Below are 14,428 nucleotides of genomic sequence, written 5' to 3'. Positions count from 1 at the left end.
ACCACAAGCACTAGCGGGACTTGAACCCACGCTCTCCTACTTTAGAGGACAGAGACACTCCCACTGCGCTAATGTGTCTACACCAGAAATGTGTTTCTTTGTTGCTTTGAGCCGAAGACGGCCCAACGTGTTTGAAAAATCAACAATCAGGTCTAAAGACACAGACGATGACATCACTTCCTAACTGGGAATCGAACCAGCACTGTCCTGCTTGAAGCACAGAGACACTGCCACCACACTACTCCACCTGCATCAGAGCAGGGATGTTCTGGTCCATGGAGGATCTCACGCCAAGTCAGCCTTTATAGTGTCGGTTTGTTAACCAGTTGGGAATTTAAATGTTAACGTTCAAGTTATGTCACTTCCTGTTTGCTGGTTTTAGTCCTGCACTGCACAGGAAGTGTGACTGTGGTTGGTTCAGCTGCTGCAGCTTTAGTTCATGCTCACTTTTAATGAACGTTGAGTCAAAATGATAAATAGCTCAACGGATCCAACCGGTCCACCGTCATGCGTTTGGTTAGGGGTTCAAACCCCAGACCTTAGCATGAGAACTACAGCATTTGTTTCAAAGTCTTAATTTATTTTTCAGCCTTAAAGGTGATCATGAAGCTACATTTCCTTTTACTTCTCTGTCGGTTCATTTGCCTGACGGTCATTTCCTGCCTCTAACATCCACGTCTCAGATACTTTGGTGGGCTTTGACAGGTTGCATGGTGGGTGGGGTTTAGGGGCGGAGTCTGCTGATCCATGCATGTTCCCAGGACGCAGTGAAAATTGAGATTTATAAACCAATCGTATTAGACACAAAACAGTTTTTTGTCGTTACCGATAAATGTTGGAAACTTTGACTTTTAGATAAATGTTTAAGGAGATTTGGTCTTTTATTTTTATTTTATTTTACTCGCTTCATGTCAGAAGACTTGTTGGACCAAACGTGGGACTTTCTCTTGGAAGAATTGGATGTGACGCCCCGTCAGAGCGAGGACGAGCGCCCGCCTTGATCCCCCGCCTCGCTTTATTTAAGGAAACTGTGTCAGACACCAGTTTTTTCATCTGGTTGTTGAACCTCAAGACGCCAATTATCCGCGGCGGCGTTGTGTTTGCAGGCAGATGACAAACGAACTCTGGAAAGAAAGGTTTGGGTGGCCACACCCCTCCACGTTATTCGTGCTCCATGATGAAGTGCTCAGTATTTAGGCTTAAAAATAGCGCAGAACCTGCTCCAGAACCTGATCTGGTTTCAAACAACGGAGTAATCAAAGCTTCCTGCTCTGCAGAGGAGGAAGAAAAAGCCTGAACAGAAACTGGTGAAACTGGTGTCGGCTGCTTTGTGAGGATCACTGGCACTAGGAAACGTTGCGGTCACATCTCTCTTTGTGGATGTGGACTCAGAAGTTCAGGTTCTGTCCGATCTTTTCCCATCCGTCCACCTTCAGGCATACATTTCTGGCAGAAAAGGGGCTTCGTTTCCCTGCATTTTCACCTTGGTTTCCCGCAGCAGGAACTGCAGGTCCCGGCCGCTCAGGATGCCGTGGTTCTTCACGTAGCTGGGCAGGTGCACGTTGCTGGTGCCGTGCACGGTGCCGTGAACCTCCATGTAGCTGTGGATGATGTCCAGGTACTTCTTTTTGTCCTGGAACAAGCAGAGAGGAAACGCCCTTTAGATTTTCACAGTAAAAGTCATAAAAAAGGCCTGAAACTGGAGCATCAAAGGCAGTTCCTGAGCTCCACCTGATCCTCTGAGGTCAGAAAGACATCAAAGCTGCAGCCTTTGTGTTTCTATGATCTTTGACAAACAAGGAGCTCAGAGAAAAACAGAATCCATTCCTGGAGGTATTGTTTCATAAAGATCAGTACAAATCTGAATGTTACTGTTTCTAAAGCTTTTTTCTTCACTGGATTTTATCTACAGCTTTGATCCCATTTACTACATGTGTTGGTAGAAAACATAAATGTCTGTGTTTGCATGAAAAATAAACAAAAACGGTCAAACGTACAGCGTTTTGTTATGGATCACTCAAGAAATGGGAACTTAGAGTCAAATATACGATAATCTACAGTATATCTTCTGAACTAAACGCTGGGTCTAACAGGTTCTCTTTACTTTAGACGCCGGACTCCTTTAAGAATTTAAAACCCTTATGTGACATTTAGCTCCAACAACAGTGTCCAGAAAGCAGGAAATCTTATTTAATTATTAAAAGTGATTACTGTTACTCAGTTTTTTTTTACAGAACAGTAGGAAATACATTTGTTTATTTAATCTGTTCTGATTTTCCTACAACGCCGACATTTGCATTCAGGCCTGGAATTTTCTTGCAGTTCTTTTGCATTTTTCTCTGCCTCGTTTTTTTTTTTTTTAAATTAGGTTCTTAAGCTTGATAGATATTTCCATAATTCTGCACTGAACAGCTTTTAACAAAACAAACATCTCATTCTGGTTACTTGTAGTGCTTTCAAGCGACAGGCAGCCTTTTTTTTCTTTTCTTTGGAATTTGTGTGACAACGAAGCAATTTCAAGCCTCTTGTTGTCATGGCAACAAATATCCAATTAAAACTCGAAAAGTTGGAATTTTTATTTCCTTTCAAGCTGATTCTTTTTTCTTTGTGGCTATTTCCCACAAAAATTAACAACAACAAAAAAAACCAGAATTTCTTTGTATCTTTATTAAAAAGTAGGTTATGGAATGACACGGTTTTGCGCCCCCTTTGAATTGGCGCCCCGGACAGCCGCCCATACTGCCCGTGCCAGCAGGTTAAACCAGGAGGAGCTTTGACCAATCAGGGACTAGGATTTGGTAGTGCTATTTGAAATCCCAATTTTTTGAAAATTGAACATAGAGGAGAAATGAATATTTGAGGTTTTTGCCCGGCTGGAATTCTATGGCACCAAGTCTTTCATCTATTGGAATAGAGCTTTCAAAGAAAAAGCCTGGAGCAGAGATTTACACTGCTTTGAAATTTCTCACCAAGCCTCTTCCAACTGTGAGTGCATGTGTTGGTAACAGGCAGCATCAGTCCAGTGTAAACGCCATTTGCCGAAAGCGCGTTCAAGCGGACCGTTAAACTCCTTCCTGAAATCACAGTTTCGGTCTATGAAGCTGAAACTCATGGTTTTTGTCGGTTCGGATGGATTTCAAGTGCGTTCCTGTGAGCTCAGAAAAGACCAAAATCCAGATCACAGATCCTTTAATCCTTACAGAAAAGAAAACACAACCAGAACCTGCAGCCTTGCGAGACACGAACAGTTTGGGGGGAGTTTAGCTGGACTCTCAGAAGCTGCAGAACTGCTTTCAGCGACTCTCAGCTCCCTTTGGGGCTTGAATTTCAGGTAGCCGCTCGACTGCGTCCCTGGAGGCCTGGCTATCAGATGCCTCCATCCAGGCAGCTGTAACTAAAGCAGCGCCGTGTGTGTGGCTGTGTGTTCAGCGATGCTCTGATTAGACGCTGCAATCGCAGCCTGTAAATCTTATCATTCAGGAGAGCTAAGGTGTGATTGTGCGTGCTTCCCTGAGCACGTGCTTGCTTCTAGAAACAAACGCCTTCAAACTGAAGAGTCCCTGTAACTTGAGAAAAGACATAAAATACTTTTTTTCACCTTTTTCTCTTAAGTCTGTTTGACCCATCGCTCTCCTTATTTATCTCATTTATTTTAAATTTACCTGCAGCCTTTTGTCTTTAAATTGTGCAACTTTCTTCTCACAACCCGCTAAAGTGAAGCGGCAGTTCCGGCACCAACAGCACGTCATGTGACAACTGGAACGCAAACCCGAACGGCGCCATTTAAGAGCTAAGCAACGTCAATGTGCGATTACTGATTTTAATCGACATTTTTAAGGACGACGATCAGAATCGAGACGAAGTTGACACCTAGCAGCTTCTTCAAATAGTAAAGAGGAGGGTTCTTGTAGGATTTTTCTGACGATGGGGAACATATATATAAAAAATGAAACTTAAAAATCTAAATCGTTGTGAATCAGAAGAAAAAATCCTGCCGCTCTGCAGAAACTATGTCCTAGAAAACAACAGGAGAATCCTAATTTTTAGCAACATAATTGTAGACATGCAGAATTTTAGAACGTTTGGTGGAAAAATGAAAGGTTACTGGTTTTTACAGTGTCGGGCATCGATGCACATTTGCAAATGTCAACATTTTTATTTAGACTTTTGTGTTTCCTGTTTGATTTCTTTATTATTCAAGCACCTGTGTGGTTCAGTGTCAGCTCTTGGCCTCTTTTTTTTTTTTGGTCTCACTTCCTGCTTCAGTAGAACATTCTGCTGCTTCTCGTTCTTTGAGACGTTTCATAAATTGCATCACCCAGTTTTCACTCCTTTTGTCAGCTCGTCTCCTTCATAACGGCTTCGCGCCCGTTAAAACTCCGATCCCTTTGACGCTATTTTGTTCAGATGAATAAATGACACCTTTTTGGCAGAAAGCCAATCCAAACTGAAGCAACGTTTCCCTCTGACGAAATGATTTAAGCGCATTTCATATCCAAACTGTTCAGTCATTTGTCTGCAGACGTCTGAGGAGCAGCAGTGCTTCCTTTTCTGTGCCTGCTGCTAGGCATTGATGAAGAAATTCAGTGGTAATTAGATTTAAACATGCCTTGGCTGTGGGGAGGGGAAATCTACAGGAAGTCATTGAGTGTGTACTTTCTGTGAAATGGGAACACAGAGGGGGACGGCTGCGACCCTTCGGGTCCGCGCAGAGCTTGGCGCTCCGCTGCCAGATGCTTTTTGAACAGCACGGCTGCTGGATTCGCCCACGGAAACAAAGACGTCTGTGTTTGCAGAGGAAAACCCGGAAACCGGAGCGCAGGAGAACAACATCCCGGCTCGGATTTCCTGGGATTCTTAGAAGGCTCGCAGCTCGTTCTGCGGAGCGCTCGCGCTAGAACAAAGACGAAGCAGATCGATGGAGGCGGCCTGGTACAGGAGCTCCTGCCGGGGGAGTTATAAAACTCCTGCTGGAGCTGGCGAGGATGGCTGAAGCGGGAGGAGGAAGAGGAGAGGTTTATGACCTTGTAAATCAGAGAGAATTTGTAAACTCTGGCTCAGAGAGGAAGCAGAGGAGGCGACGGCGGCGGCCTCTCCGTCAGCGGGGGAGAGGAGTGGGCGCCGAGAGCGAGAACACATTTTAAATAACAAATCCCCCTCAAACAATATTACAACTAGAGCTGCACGATAAAAGGGAAACTCGCAATTTGGGATATTAGTGATCAATATTGCGACACATGAACAAATAGCTAAACAACCAAAAACATCATTTCCATTTCACTGCAACACTTTAGAGTCAATATAACTGGAATTATTTACACTCCAAATGACCCTCGTCTACACAGGAGGCGGTTTCAAACATAAAAGGGCTCCATCTGATTGGTCAATGATATAAAGGGATTTATTTTGTTCGTTAAATACTTTAAGCTGCCATAAGGTTGTTTTTAGCACATTTAACCCTTGTGCTATCCTAGGCACTTTAACATTGGGGTCATCTAGACCCACTAGACAGTGCTCTGAACCTTTTTTTCTTCAATGATTTGTGATCTTCACTGGTGTCCATGGATTACATGAAATCTTTCCACCTTTGTCATGGTAGGGAGAACACGTCAATGTAAGGGGGGGGGGTCATCTAAGATAGCACAAGGGGTTGAAGTAACCATTTATTGCAATTTTCACAGACTTATGCCATAGACTTATTGCACAGCTTGATATTGGGATACGATTTATTGTGCCGGCCTCATTACAAATAATTTCTGGCAAATGAAAAAAAATGCAATGATCCACTTTTTCCTCAATTTTCACTAAACATCTAGAGATTTTGTGAAAAGGAGAATTTAATGTAAAAATTCCACAAAATAGTAAAAAAAAAAAAAAGTAAAAAACATTTTTTTACTTTTTTTCGTTCAAATGGTTTTTTACAACATATTTTTCAAAAGTTTAGAGAGTTTTAACATTTTTTTCTTTGACAAAACTCTGAAGTAATTATATTTTATTACAATTTTAGGTACAGATAATGTAGCATAATTATTTTTTTTGTAAATGTTGTAAAAAGGAGAATTTAATTTAAAAAATTCTACAAAATAGTAAAAAAAAATAAACATTTCTTTTTTATACATTTTTTACTTATTTTTCGTTCAAATGGTTCCATTTTTACAAAATATTTTTCAAAAGTTTAGAGAATTTCTACATTTTTTTCTTTTATAAAACTCAGGAGAAATTATATTTTAGTACAATTTTAGGTACAAGTAAAGTAGCATGAATATTTTCTTTAGAGTGTGAACTAACTCACATTTTCCTTCCAATGTGATGTACATTTAAATTCATTTTAAAGGCCTGATTGCTTACATCTTTTTTTATTCTTTTCTATCTAAACTTTTTTTTTTTGATTTAATGTAACCAGAAACATTTTTTTTTAAACTTAAGACTAAAGATGGAATTTGATTTGGGAAAACCTTTAAAGTAAAGTAGATATATAATTTTTTTTTTCATCACAGATTTGCTCCAGTGATTTGAAAAAATGTCTCCGCCTTGGCCTTTTTTTGTTTGTTTGTCACACTTATGCAAAATTAATTGTAAATACTAAACAAAATCACAAGTTTTCTAAGAGATATCACTTCAACGGGACGTCCCAAAAAAGACATTTTCATAAAAAAGAAGTTTACTTCAAGAGTCCTGATGAGCTCAGTGTTTTTTTTCATCCACAAACAGAAAATTAATTATTTCAAAATAGCAATTTGTGTTTAATTGTGTTTGTCTAACATTTACGTTTGTTTAACCCAGGGGTCGGGAACCTTTTTGGCCAAGAGAGCCATAAACGCCACATATTCTGAAATGTAATTTCGAAAGAGCCATACAATAATGTAGTGTCCCTTTCCCACACTGAGGCACGGAGACTTAACCTCTTTTAAAGTTCTTTATTCTGGTTACTGCAGACCGCAACAAACGCCGTTCAATTCATTCAGCAACTCCTGAATCTCTCCCGCCGAGACGAGAGAGCTTCTCCCAACTTTATATTCCCCCCCCTCCCACTCCAGCCCTCCCATTTTCCTTATTCGGCCCATAGCTGAACCCCATTGGTCCAAACTACCTAACAACAGGCTCAGCGACAGAACTGGGGGCCAATCAGATCTCTGCTTGATCGACGCGTTCCATGAACTCCAGAACTTTTAAGGCGGCCCAACACCCATCCAACTCAGTCCGCGACAATTTGTTTAAAACTAAATATACAAGTGAATGTGTGCATTTGATTTAATTTCAACATTTTTAAAGTACAATAAGTCTGAGGATTCTTTTTAATAACATTGTTATTCTGTTGCTACTAAATGATGAGTATTTCTCGTGGTATTTTTGCTGATATGTCTAGTCTGGTTGATACGTGGTGAGTTTCTGCTTCATGCAGGCGTTGAGACTTTAAACGTGATCGTAGGTCTGAATGTTCTGTAGATGTGAGACAGACTGATCACATGCAGACGTGGAGCCAAACACACACTCACACGCTGCAGTGAGTGACGGGCAGCGGGTTTTACGTTTTTACAATCCCTGCGCGATTCACCTGCTGCCTGTCCCCACAACACCTCAGCCCCACCCCCCTGCTTTCTCCCTCACACATCCCGTCCCCGCATCTGCGCGCTCTTTCTCAGAGACGGGAGCGCGCAGTTTTAGGCACGTCAATTCACAGGTTTCCAGCTGGTACAAACTCTGTGAAATAATAGATAATAGTAACTGATAGCGCTGGCGCTGATTTCTCTCTCCAAGCACCGCTACTACTCCGCGCCTCTGGCATCGCATTGCGCCCGAGAAGGACTGGTCTAATGAAAAAAAAAAAAAAAAGTATAATTAAAGATTTGTCTGCGAGCCACATGTGACCATCAAAAGAGCCATATATGGCTCGCGAGCCATAGGTTCCCGACCCCTGGTTTAACCCATTGATGCAAACCACTTAAAATGACCTAAATGTAGCACCAACGTAAAAAGCAAAAACATCCACGAAAATGGAAATATATGCAAGAGGTTAAAGGTGCAACAAAAGTGCAAATGAATAAGATATCCAGGCGGGGCAAAAGCATTGCAGCTTTAAAAAAAAAAAGTCCCCAAAAACAAACTTAAAGTTCTTTTTCTTTAGCTAAATATTGACTTTTAAAGATAAGATCAAACGAGCAGCGCCTCTGCAGATCTTCACAGCAGCTCAAAGGCCGCTGCTAGCGGTTATCATCTGAAACCACGCGATGCAGAAGCAGAAACTCCGATAAGTGGGTTAAACTTTAATCAGGAGGAGACTAATGATAACATTAGAGCTCCGTTTCTGCTAAGCGGAGAGTTGAGTTTCATAAAAACCAGCCTTTTTCCTCCGTTGACAAACCAAATGAGAGGCTCTCAGAGGTTCCTACTCGACTCCTGCAGCCTTCAGGGCAGATCCGTTTGTGGAGAGGAGGCACGGTGACTGCCCGGTAAAAGTCCCGGTTGTCGCTCGGCAGCTGTCTGGGAAGCCCTCAGAGGACTGCGGGGAGGGGGGGGGGGGGGGGGTAAATCTGCCTCCAGAGGTGCTTGGAGTGAAGTCAGGAAACGTTGTTCCACTCCAGCGCCCTGCCAGGCCCACTCAGACGGAACCGACTGAAATCTATTGAGTTTGAGGTTCTGCCAGAGCGACTTTCTGACAGATCGAGCAAAAAAATATAGATATATATATGAAAGAGGTGGGTTTTTCTGTGCTTTTCAAATTTCTCCGACTCACCTATTCTTCAGGTGCGCCTTTAATAAAAATGGAGAAATAATTCGGGTCCTGCTGTTCGCCTGCAGGTATTGGGCTCGTGTCAGAGCCGGGGAGGGGAGGGGAGGGGGCTGCATTCCTGCTGTCCTGCAGTGATGGAAACACCTGTATCCATCACATGCTTCACTGAGCGCAATTATAGACTTCCACATGGAGGCGAACGGTGCAGGGGAGCATCTCAACACCATTTCCATACATCTAAACTCCTGCTCGGTGGTGCGTGCAGCACAGTCTATATTATTTACACGCTGTTTTTCTGAGTGTGCACGTTAGCATCTGCATGAGTCGTTAGCATCACGCCGTCCTCATGAATATGGATTCATCAGCCTCCGTTTCTATGGTGTCTGATGGTTAAAAGCGCACGGCGTTTCCTCGTATTTATTTTTTTGCTCAGTAAAACCGGGACTCCCTTTGACTGATAACACACCTGGGTTAATTTATCACTTCGATTAAGTCGCCGCTGACGTTTAAATTGTTTTCGGTGGTTGATTTTCAACCTCATTATCATCTAAATGTTCAAAGTGCAGATTTATCTTATGGCCCTTTAAGTCAGTCGAGGCCTTTCTGGTTGAAAAGTAACGCTACAGGATGACTGAGCCCCCTCAAAGGAGACCCATCAGGGTTTCCATGTTTTTAAATCAAGAAATTGTACGTTAATATTTACAGTAAAGTTAGTCTAAAGGTCAAAAGTCATGTTTCAAAATGTGACTTTACCAGAAAAATATTCAAATTTGATAAACCAAGTATTGACAAGAGCCTGGCACAGCAGCCAATAGGCTGTTGGTTTTCACTTAGTGAAATTCATAAGTGTGTGTAAAGGATTGTAATCCTAACTAATAAGGATACAAACGTTAAGCTTGCTCTGGTCGACTAACAGTACAGCAGGTCTTTGCCCGCACCTGTCAGTCCCTTTAACTCCGGTGCAGTCGTTTGGAAGGCGTGTGTTCTGTCACCCTGGCCTAACTCTAAGACGTTGTGGTGGTGACAGTCAGCGGAAGCGTCGTGGTTCTGCAATGCACTTGAAGCTCACTTGCACAGATCCAGCCTTTACAACACCCAGCCAGAGTGATGGAGTTCCCCTAACCCAGAACAATCTTCTAAAAGTAAAACCTAGACCTCTGTAATTTGCAAACTCAAAACAGCAAATTATTTATTTGAAAAAAAGGATGAATTTGTGTTAACCCTCTACAGTATCAAAAGAATTATTACTCTCCACTTTGGATGTTCAAAATTAAACAGATTTAGATATAAAACACCAGGTGAAATATTTGACAGTCCGATAACAAGAAACTGAGCAGAGATAAGAAATAACAAAAAATAGATCCAATCTAAAATGGAAAATAAAAAACATGACCAGATAGAAATGAATAACCCAAAACAGTAGGTCCTTTGGCTTCCTCTGATCAACTAACTCCAGACGTTGACAACAGTTTTCTTCCAGACTGGGCTCGAAAAAGTCCGTTAAACGGTTGTAACGGTTAGCTCTGGACGGTTCTTTTCAGCGGGGGGAATCAGACTGGTTGCTAATCCCGAATGGTGTTCAGAAAACAGTGGTGCCAGCCTCCTGAACTTCAGCTGCTCCAGGTTATTTTGTTCAAAAAGTAAAAACTGAAACTGCCCATCCGACAAGTTTCTCTCTTTTTTTATTTTATTTATTTATTTTTTAACTTGTCCTGTCCAACAGCTGGGCAGGCAGATGAGAGCTGAGGGCCTCTTGTGTTGGACATATTTTACTTTAACAACAGGGGTTATTAATCTTCAGACAAACCAAAGGTATGTCTGAATAAACCCCTTTTGTAATTGAGGCCAAACTTTATTAATTTCAATCATGTCTGAAAATCTTTGGTGTTGGACCGGACGGAAAAGGAAAGAAGGGAAGAAGAGAGAGGGATGTTAGAGAGAGAGGGGGGGGGTGATAGTGGGAGGGGGGGGATAAGACCATGAAGCAGCATAGAGCAGACAGGTTTACTGGTTGTTTATCATTACGGTAAGGTTCAATTGTAGTACAAAAAGGGCGGGGCCTGTCCACACACACACTGAAATGTTATCAACACACCTGCTAGCTGCAAAAATGTCCACATGTCAACATGCACACAAAACAGATAGTGTTCACACATGCACACTTATGCCTTAAAACCAACTAGTGTGAAATATTTCATTCAAACTATTAGTGCAAAGTTTCTCTCTTTTTTTGTTTTTCTCTTTTCTGTTTTCAACGTCTCCTTCCGCCTTGGTCCCGCGTCTGACGTCATTTCCGGCCCGCTCGTCACTGTCTGTCACCGTTACATATGTCCTCAGTGGTTGGTTTGTTCACATACCGCAAGTAATATCATCATTGCAATATTGATCACTAATATCGCATATTGCGATTTTTTTCTCACATCGTGCAGCCCTAATGGCGACTGAATCCGCTTCATTTCGCTGGAGCCGGAGGTAGGTGGGCGACGGCACACCCGGCTCCATCCATCTCTAGATACAAAGCTGCTGGGAATTATGTCAAACAATTGAAGAGTTACAGTAGTTCAAATAAAGCTAAAGGTCCAGTGCTAAAGATTTATACAGCTGTTACTATTACCATTCCTGCCAACCAGTTTTCTGTAAATATGCTTGCAAAGTTCACCAGTTGGGAATAGTTTCATCTGCACTTTCTTTTCAAACAAACCCAATGTCTAAAGTACTGAAGTGATTCCTGTCAGGGAAGTATCTGTGGACACAGACAACCGTGGACCACTTCTCTTTACAGTAAGCCAAACGTACATTAGTGTAAAGGTAAACCAGATTAGCATTAGATTAGCCTAACACAATACCACTGTATTGTAGAAACATCTGGCTGAGAGGCAGCTCTGAAATCACCATTAAAACCACAAAATCAGATCAGTCTGAATAAAAAGTTTAATGTTCGACTCCTCTCAACTGAATCGTTAATAAAAAAAAATGAAGCAGCGTTCATGAGCCTGCTGGGGCAGCAGAGTTGGTGCTCCGCACGAGCCGGCCTTTTATGAGTGTGTGGTTTGTCTCAAGCGCTCTGATCCGATGCCAGACTCTCGCAGCGTTCCCTGTCTGGCCTTCCGCCTCATTCTCACCTTCATCTGTGCTGCTTCTTGGCTTCAAAACCTTTTCCCCCCTCAGAAACAGACATTCTGGGTAAAAGCCGCCATCACTCACTCCTGAGGACATTTAATGCGAATGTAGTAAAACAATCGGAGCAGCTCAATGAAAAATGAAATTGCTTTGTGTTATTTTGTCATGAAGCTTCTGCCATCAATCACTGATGGTTTGGTCATTGAGTGCTGACGTTCTGCGATCCTCACGCACAGAACCGGCAGACCACTAAGACGGCTGCTCGTTTCTATTGTGTGATTTTTCTTTTTTTCCAACATGATAAGGGAGAGAAAATACGGCGGGTCGTATTCTGCTGCCTCTCTCTCTCTGCATCCCTGCTCTTGCACATTGGGTTGTCATGGCAGCGGTTCTCTTGGAGGTGGTCTGGACATTTGCATTCAAATCCCCCGTGGCAAACCCCGCCCCTCCGATTGGTTTCCTGGACGTTTAACCCTGCAGGTCTGAGTAGCGAGAAGTGATTCCTGTACTGATAAAGCAGATGTGGGCTGCAGAAGTTACCACAGATTCAAGAAGGGGTTCAGAGTCCTGCATGACACCAGACTCCAACAATCAGATGAGCTTTGAAGAACACCACCCCCAAAACCCCCCATGATCAAATATTTGACATTTAAATTCAGTTATTTACAAGAATCAAATAATCATAAAGTTTTGGGGGTTTCCTATTTTTAAATATTGTTTTCCAAAATAAATGATATATTTCTTTATTAAATTTATTTTTTACATTTTTATATATCATTATAAGTCTAAAATATACTTGGTTTGACATTTTTATGTAGTTTACATTTTTAATATATCTCTTCCAAGTGTGAAATATATTTTATTTAAATTTCAATCTTTTTTTGTTTAGTAATTTTTCAAGTTTCAAACACATTTTTGCACTTTACAATTTTTGTCTTTTTTTATATTTCAAGTTTAAAATATGTCTGTTTTTTATTTTCAGATAATTCTTTTAATTCTCAATGTTCCTTTTCAAGTTTAATTTTTTCAAATGTGATTATGTTCATTTTTGTTCACATTTAAAATATGTTTTTTATATTTTTATTAGTATATTTCTTTTGAGTATGAATGTTTTTTTTAAAACATTTTTTAATTTTTAATATTTCTTTTAAGTTAAAAAATAGTTTTTTATTTTTCATTATATTTTTTAAATTGTAAGTTCAAAATTTGTACTTTTTATTTAAAAAAAAGTTATATTATTTTTATTTTAGTTGCTCTCTTTTTAAAATTTACAATTTCCTTTTTTGTTTACTTTAAGTTGATCCTGATTTAACACCGTAGATTTTAGCGTTTTATATTATAACTATGGAAAGTCCTTCCTCTCCTGGCATCTGATGAATATGATGATATTTCTCTGAGGGGTGGATGAGGGTTCGGGCTGTTCCAAGCACCTGTGGGATGGAGGCGAGCGCTCCACATCTGCATGCAGACCATGCAGGTGAAACATCCTCCGACAGGCTGCAGTCGCTCTGCTCCTGACCGTGTTTTTCTTCCTCTCACCGCCCAGATGTTTCTCTTCTACGGTAAAACTTTCCGAACGCTCAGACCACAAACAAATGTCGTATCGATCTCAGGGGACGATGGTTTGAATCGGAAATGCCTGGCGGGCAGGATATGCAACAGCTTCTGCATCCTGTTTTAGGCTGACAGGGATCTGTGAGCTCACAGGCAACCAAACGTCGTTTCAAAGCAAAACCTCGGAGGAAAAGCTCGGCTTCAAAACTCCGGGAGGAACCTGAGTGATCCAGTCAACCGGTTATCAGTCGGCCTTAAAATGGCCTTTCAATTAAAAGCAAAAAGGTAATGAATACGATTAGGATCCTGATTAGCTGCTAATGCACCGTGCTGTGAGCCGATGGTCTCGTCGTCTGTCTCATTTACAGCTTTACTGAAATCCACAGAACTTGAAGAAGGCAGCAGAAGAACAATCTTCTGGTTTAGAAAAGCAGCAAAAATCTGAGAGTTTTAGCGTCACAACTCATTGTAGACGCCTGGGTATAAATGCGGGTGAATAAAAACTGTTTCCAACTGCATATTTCAAATAAGGAGGACAGAAAAACCTGAAAAGCTAAAATAAAGGAGATTATCATTATTACGATTAAACTGTCTTTCTTTACATTTCCAGGAAAAACTTCAAGCAGGCCTAGTTTTAGAGCTTAACATGGGAAACGAGGTGAAAAGAGGTCAAACCCAAAGGTGTCGTGATCAGAGGCCAAAACTACTGCCATTAGAGCCAATGAGGTCCACTTTAATACTGTAAAAAGGCAGACATACTCAGTGCCAAAGTTGTATTTTTAAAATCAATTATCCTAGGGAATGCCACCAAATAAACAAACGACTACATCTCCATTTATTTTATGGATTTGTTCCAACCATTTCCTCCCAGCTGTTTCTGCCAGAACACATTTTCTGCTGATCAGAGCTCGTCTGAACACCATCAAGTATATATTCTCCTCAGGTTAGTGTCTTTTTTTTCTTGTAACAAGACTTTTAAAATAAATAAAAATGTAAAGTGCTGCCATTTATCTGTAAAAAAAA

At 41.2% G+C, this 14,428-nt stretch overlaps 1 protein-coding gene across 1 annotated transcript in view; it reads right to left on the bottom strand.

Annotated features, from left to right (window-relative positions):
* Positions 1-14,428, bottom strand: part of mgat5 (alpha-1,6-mannosylglycoprotein 6-beta-N-acetylglucosaminyltransferase) — an 84,028-nt gene that overhangs the window by 4,734 nt on the left and 64,866 nt on the right. The window contains exon 12 of the mRNA XM_004066574.5: positions 1,484-1,633. Coding sequence (XP_004066622.1) covers positions 1,484-1,633 — 150 coding nt within the window. The remainder of the gene's footprint in view (positions 1-1,483; positions 1,634-14,428) is intronic.

Source organism: Oryzias latipes, chromosome 2 (assembly GCF_053564925.1).
Source record: "Oryzias latipes strain Hd-rR chromosome 2, Olatipes_Hd-rR_3.1".
NCBI lineage: Eukaryota > Metazoa > Chordata > Actinopteri > Beloniformes > Adrianichthyidae > Oryzias > Oryzias latipes.
Note: the sequence above shows the minus strand (reverse complement) of the source record. Positions and strands in the feature narration are given on the sequence as shown.